The sequence below is a fragment of the Vitis vinifera genome, chromosome 2, assembly GCF_030704535.1.
Source record: "Vitis vinifera cultivar Pinot Noir 40024 chromosome 2, ASM3070453v1".
NCBI classification, from domain to species: Eukaryota; Viridiplantae; Streptophyta; class Magnoliopsida; order Vitales; family Vitaceae; genus Vitis; species Vitis vinifera.
Window position 1 is genome coordinate 20,328,066 of NC_081806.1, and position 6,965 is coordinate 20,335,030.

The 6,965-nt window shown below is 35.3% G+C and overlaps 1 protein-coding gene across 1 annotated transcript; it reads right to left on the reverse strand.

The window, feature by feature from the left end:
- Positions 1-4,731: 4,731 nt before the first annotated feature.
- Positions 4,732-6,718, reverse strand: LOC100242493 (probable receptor-like protein kinase At1g49730). The gene is made up of 2 exons (XM_002269326.5): positions 6,158-6,718; positions 4,732-5,563 (listed from the first exon to the last, which is right to left on the reverse strand). The coding sequence occupies exons 1-2, from the start codon at positions 6,597-6,599 to the stop codon at positions 4,899-4,901; spliced, it is 1,107 nt and encodes a 368-aa protein (XP_002269362.2). The 5' UTR covers positions 6,600-6,718; the 3' UTR covers positions 4,732-4,898.
- Positions 6,719-6,965: the final 247 nt, after the last annotated feature.

Here is a 6,965-nt window from a genome sequence, read left to right on the forward strand (position 1 = left end):
CCTCCCCCTGTTTGTTAATTCTTTTATTGTGAATGGGACAATGTGGGATGGATGGGATATCAAAACTGCATGTGCATTTAGGGTTGCAACTTGGATGGATTGAGTCAAAATTTGAAGTCAATTGACTTTCAAACTTATTTTACGAGTCTTATCCGTAATTTAGTTTATAAACTCTGGTACCTCCATCCATTCATTTTAAATAAGAATGATTATTATAACGATTGATGGAGCTAATGTTTTCAAAATTGAAAATAAAATACACCTACTTATAAATTCTACTCTCAAAAACCAAATTAAAAATTATACATGATCAAACTCCAACCCCACCATTCATTTATGTTTTCTTCAACTTTTGGGGTGGAAGCCACTCCACAAATCATAGACAAGGATGCAGAATCTATATCTAGGATTGTGGATTATTTGCATCCATAGTTAGTTCCTTTTACCTTTCTCAAAGTACAATAAGACGAAAAATGACAAAAATGAAAAGAATAGAAAGTGACAAAACTTGCATATTATATAGAAATAGAGATGTCTACATATGGCACTTAGCTAAATTAGTATTATTATTGCTTTTGGGTAACATAGTTATGTAAATTTAATCACTTCATGGACAAGTCATTCTCTGGGCTTTACAGCTAGCTCTGACTGTTTCTAAAGTGTTTTTTATCACACTTGCACACTTCAGTCTAACTTGACTCTCATTATATTATATATACAATTCTAAACAACAAAATAGCTCATCTGTCACTAGGGTTTATCAAATATATTAATAAGTGATTAAGCACTTGATTAAATCAGTCAAGCTGTTTAACACAGACATGGATATTTTTATATCTACCATGCATGCTAACCAATGCAACATTAATGCGATTTAGGGTTTATGGTACGTACGCATGCATGTACGTACCACGTACATACCTTGTTCTTAAAATAAGCATTAATAATTGATTATGATAACAAATATTAGTGTCGACCATGCATAATTACTAATCACGAGACCTAAAAACTTTATTAAATGGTATAGTACCAGGGGTGTTCTGGGAACATCAATGCTGTAAACCATTGAAAAATGGTTAGGGTTAGTGACTCATCTTTTTTTTTTTGAATAAATTATGCTTGGAGTATTATATTAAGTCTTAGCGCTCAACTTCATGAAAACTGAGGAATTATGAATTTGATTGGGAGTTCTTGTTGACCCTTAATTAACTAAGTAGGCATCTATTGATGTATGCATGGCATTATTCTTACACTAGTAATAGTTTAATGCATGAGCTTCCCAAAAACACTTGCTTGTGGATTACATCTGTGTTTAGTTATAATCCTGCAGGCAAAGGAATGGATTCAAGGAGGAAAAATGAATTATCTTTAGTCTCCAAAATTTTGAAAATGTGCCATAGGATCAAGTGCAAGGTGATCGAATCCCGATAATTATTTTGATTATTCATTTTTTTTTTTTGGCTTATAACAGCATGCCAGCATGCTTAATTAAGTTTATTCCCTCACATGTAATTAATAAAATGATGAGGATGAGAAGAGCTTTCTAGGAAGTAAGAAGTTTTTTGACTTGGACTAACTTTGACTTGGCTGGCTGGTGTAGAAAAGATAAGGGGAGTACTGGTAGGTGTGGGTGGATTGGACTTCAGTGGCTGTAATTTGTTAGGCCTAGTCCAATTTGACTGGGCCCAAATGAAGTTTTGAATGGGCTTGAGAAGAACTTTGATTGCATTGGGTTGAGTTTGGAATGATTTTTGTGAACCCATTCTTATTCGTGTGATTGGGCTTGTGCCTCCACCTACCTATTAATTTATTATTATTTAAATTTAGAGTGCATTTGAGAATGATTTTAAAAACCGTTTCTAACATTTCTAACACTTGAATGATGAAAATTTTCAAATATTAAAAATATTAAAAGTGTTGCTTAGAATCACTACCAAACGGTTCTTAAAGTGTTTTGATAGTGATTTTATAAAGTGTTTCTAGCATCTTTAATACTTGAAAGACAAAAATTTTTAAATATTAAAAAGATTAGAAACACTTCCTAAAATTATCGTTAAACACACTTTACCTTAAAAATAAAAAACAGAATTAACAAATATTTTCATACCATTTGTGCTATTAATTTTTTTTTTTAATTTAATATATAAAAATAAAATTTTATTTTAAGTTGAATAAAAAAAGATACTGAAGTTGTTGTTTAACTTTGGCTCATAATTAACTGTAGTAACCAACTCCCATTTACTTGAGAAGAGTGGATTCGCTAGTCTAGGCAGCGTATATGATGCATGGCTTGGTGTTTTTTCTTGATTATAATTGCATGTGTAAATGGTGTAAACATCCATTATGCTAGTGGAGGTTGGTGTCATGTTAAGTCATTGTAGAAACATTGAAGGATGGTTCTGGCCGTTCCTACTTATTTTTATAAAAAAATGTTTAGCTCATACGACTTAGTGCGATTAGTGAAAAAAATGATGATATTGTTGTCACCTCGCGTATCCGATGGTCCACGTTGCTGCTAGATGGATGGACACGTGATTCTCAACACACAAGGGGTTCTTGATTCAACGGTTGCACCTGCAAAAGGCATCTGGACAGGGTGTCCGGACGCACCCTCCGATGGTTTTGTTAGCCATGGTGAAAGAGAAATATATAAATCAGTTGGCCTTTTACTAGGTATCAAGAGGTTACCAGGGGGATCCCCCTTTCCTTCTTCGTGCGAAGGCATATATATCCAGCTTCAGGGGTACTGTTGCTTTCATTAATGGTCAGGAGATATTTTTTTGTTGTGATGATGATAATAGGTGTTAGTAGGAGCATTATCACCCTACGAACGGTTGTCAGAAACCATGGTAGGTGATGCGGCTGTCAGAGATCGTGGGAAGTGATTATGTAGAATGATCGTGGGAAGTGACGTGCTGTCACTTCCTCTTGTCTTCTCACTCTGCAGGTGATGGGACGCGGGCCATAGCTGGCTGTCGTGATAGCGTGTAAGACTTGCTTTACTTTGATAGATGATCCGGATGATTATATCCGGATGGAACGTGCTTATTGCCCGGATGTATTGTGGAGCGGATGCACTATGAAGGTTGTCCGGATGTCTATGCTTTGCCAGCGACGTTTGCTCTTCCTTGGATAGGAGAAGTTGAAACGTCTTTTGCCTTTCCTTGAGGTGATCCGGATAGGAAAGCTGCCTTACGCATATCTTTAGGGGGATCCGGATGGTGGTGATTCGGATGATGATGCGCGCCACGTGTCACTGTGAGGTGCGTGCCACGTGTTTCCCAGAGGGAGGGGTCCCTACAGATATGTAGAAGAATTATTTCTCATTATTGTGATTAAGGACTTGGGCATCTTGATTATCAATTGGCTATTAGTGAGGTCACGTCATACTCTTTTGCATTGATCCTGTGACTTAACCATGTCCAAAGATAAATAGCAAGGCTTTGTTATAACTTGTAAGTACTAATTATCTCCCACCTTACACACCCATCCTAAAGTCATTTTTCAACCGTAATTTTTTTAGGAACAAACATTGTTATATACCTAACAATCCTTTTTCTAACATGTCTAATCCATGACTTGACTCTAATATCACTCCTTCGCCAAGTGGAAACTTTAATACTAATATGTTAATGAAAGAATATAAGGATAAAACAATAAGATATTCATCGTTATTTTCTTTAGAGGGAGACTATTAGATAGAGTATTTATGAATTTTATGTAAAGATGTTCCACAACAATCTTTAGATCCATATTTTATAACACAAAATTTAATCTCCAAATCATAAACTACTTTATAACACAAATACCTTTCTTAGCGTTATAATGACATATATTTTTATAAATATTTAACTTTAGAATTAATTGACTTTCAAATATCTTTCAATATTAAAAATATAATAGAACTAGGAATATCACTCTTTTTATTACAACAATTTATCATTATTTTTTAATCACTTTCAATTTTCAGATTTATTATGTAGATGCTTATTTGTAACCATGGATTCACCTAATTTGAGGCATATCCAAAATTTGAAAGTTAAACACACAAACAATTAACCAAACTCTAATACCAAATTTTGGAAATTTGCATTTGATGTTTAATATCAAAATTTAAAATAACATTTAGGATATGAGGAAAACATACCTTGATTCATAAAGCCGACTACTTTAATATGATTTGGAAATCTCCAAGTGACATCTTGAATTTCACTCTCTTAATCTCTCTTTTACATACTTCTTAGTTATGAGTTTGAAAAATATATATTTTCAATGTTGTAAGTAAAAAAAGGGACGGAGAACTTGTATAAAGAGTGTTTTATAGTTCCTTTCCATTACTAAACCAAAATTTAGGTTCAATGTAGCTTATTATTCATAATAAATTTTTGAGCATGGATTTTTTACTTTGAGTTATTCTAGAATGAATGTAATTAATGCCATCAAAATGCATGAATGTAAACTACAAATTAACATATATGTATCAATTCACAAATCCAAGAATCTTATGGTAAGACTTTTGGTTTTATTAAGATGAATTTAACGTGGTTATTAAGATTATTTAGAGTTTATTTGATAATGATTTTAAGAAATGTTTCTGATCTTTTTAACATTTGAAAATTTTTATCTTTTAAATATTAAAACTGTTATAAATAATTCTTGAAATTACTGTTAAATACACTCTACTTCCTGCAATATAAAAGTGAGTGCTGATAATTCATATTTCACAACCTATTAAAAGGCAAAGCACAAGGTACGTAACTATTATTTCCTTTTTTATTTTGAAAGATGTATGCTTCACATTGTATTAATGAAAATGATCAAACTGATCATATCAATGAGAAAGGAAAAAAAAAAAATGGCATTAACAGCACAAATGGAAGAGTATAAAATCAACAGAATTAAACTGGCAACTCAGATTGAAGTTGATGAAGTTCCATGCATCCCAAAATCCTATCTACAATGTCTCTCATGTCTGGTCTAGCTTCTGACTTTTCAAGTAAAGCCGAGTTGGCCACCTCCATCAACACCCGAAGCTGCTCTACATTGACATCCCCATTGAGTTTGGGATCCAACAATCCAACCAAAACCTCTATGGAATCATTCTTCCGGGCCTCCTCAGTCCATTCTGCAAGCGTCGTAGAGTCTTGTATCGATCTGAGCCCGGTTATTAGCTCAAGAAGTAGGACCCCAAAGCTATATACATCGCTCTTTGATGAGACATGGCCAGTCTTAAGGTAATTAGTGTCGACATAGCCGAAGGAGCCCTTGACAATGGTGGGAGATTGTGAGCCATACCTATCATTGTACCCCAATTTGCATAGCCCAAAGTCTGCTAGTTTGGCGTGATCGTTGTCGATCAAGAGAATGTTGGAGGACTTGACATCTCTGTGTATGATAGGAGGGTCGGCTTGGGAGTGAAGGTAGTCGAGAGCACGAGCGATGTCTAGGGCAATGTTCAAGCGGTTGGACCATGAGAGTATGCCCTCAGATTGGCCACGGAATGTGTGCATTCTATCAAAGAGGCTCTTGTTGGGGACATACTCTAGTAGTAGAAGTTGTTCTCCTGTTTGAGTAGATGTAGAAAGCAATTATAAGTTCTCTTTCTGAATTGATCAATAGTAAATTAATTCAAACCCGTCAATGACGAAAAACTATTACATATGATGCATAAATATCTTATGAAATACATGAAGTGTAACGACACCTCCCCACTTTGAATCCAATAGACCCTATCTGATGTGATAGGAATTAGGAACGTTTTCTCTATCTAATATGAGATATCACGATCACTTTTTTTGTCCTAAGACAAACACATTTTTATGGGCCAAACAAACTTGCATATTAGGGTTAGAGATCGAATTTGATATAATATGTAACAATTCACTCTTAACCGTGTTAACTTATGGAGTTCTCCTAACTTTATATATATAAAAAGTGTTAGAAACTTTTTTCCCTTATCCAATATAAGATATGACATGAACAACAAGAGACAGAAGTTTTCAAGGCTTGAGTTAGGGTTAAAGTTCATGTGTCGTTGGAGTTGGTCAAGACAATATTGTAAGTGATGCCCTCATATGACCATACATGTTTGTGTATTCTAGTGAAAGCAAAACCCAAAAATGAGGTGATTCTAGCTTTCTGTGTTCTTTTGGCTTACCTTTCTCTAGGCAGAACCCCATCAATCCCACCAAATTAGGGTGAGAAATCCTGAGAAGAACCGAGACTTCATCCAAGAACATCTTCTTGCTCCCACCTCTCTCCTCCATTACGCGCTTCACAGCACCTAACCTTCCATCGCCAAGCTCCGCCAGATACACAAATGAAGTGGCTCCAACCCCGATTCGAATTCTGAAATCCGTGGTCGCCATTTTCAACTCCTCAAGCGCATAAGTCCTTATCACACCCGTGCAGCATAGATTGGAAATTTGCAGGTAATTCTCACAGTTTCTCTGGGCTTTTTCCATGGAACATTTGTGTGCTTGGGCCTCTAGATAGATAGCCCACTTCTTTAAGATGATAGTGAGGAGGATGACCAGCAGAATTGCACCAATTATCCAAAGGTTTCTAGGCTTTGTGGGGGAAAAACCAAAGAGCCACATGCTGGTTGTGATGGGGATTTCAGCTGCACTGGCCTTAAGAGTTTTCTTAGGCCTTTTGCAAGCATGAGAGAGATTAAGGTTGAAATAAGAAGAAAAAATTGGGTGCACATATGTTCAAAAGATTCCTTGTTTTGGAGTTTAGTATTAAGGAGAGAGATGTTCAAAAAATTTGGAAACTGTCCCATATATGGATTTTATGACATATACTAATCCTTATAATTCAAGGGTCTCTATTTTGTTGCCATTCTAAATGTAGGGACAGGGGCACAGAACAAGGTCAAATTTGCAATCAATTTTTCCAAACAAAATCATACGGTCTCCCCCCTCTTTCGCTTGGGCGGGCTGTTGACTTTTAATTGGCCATTT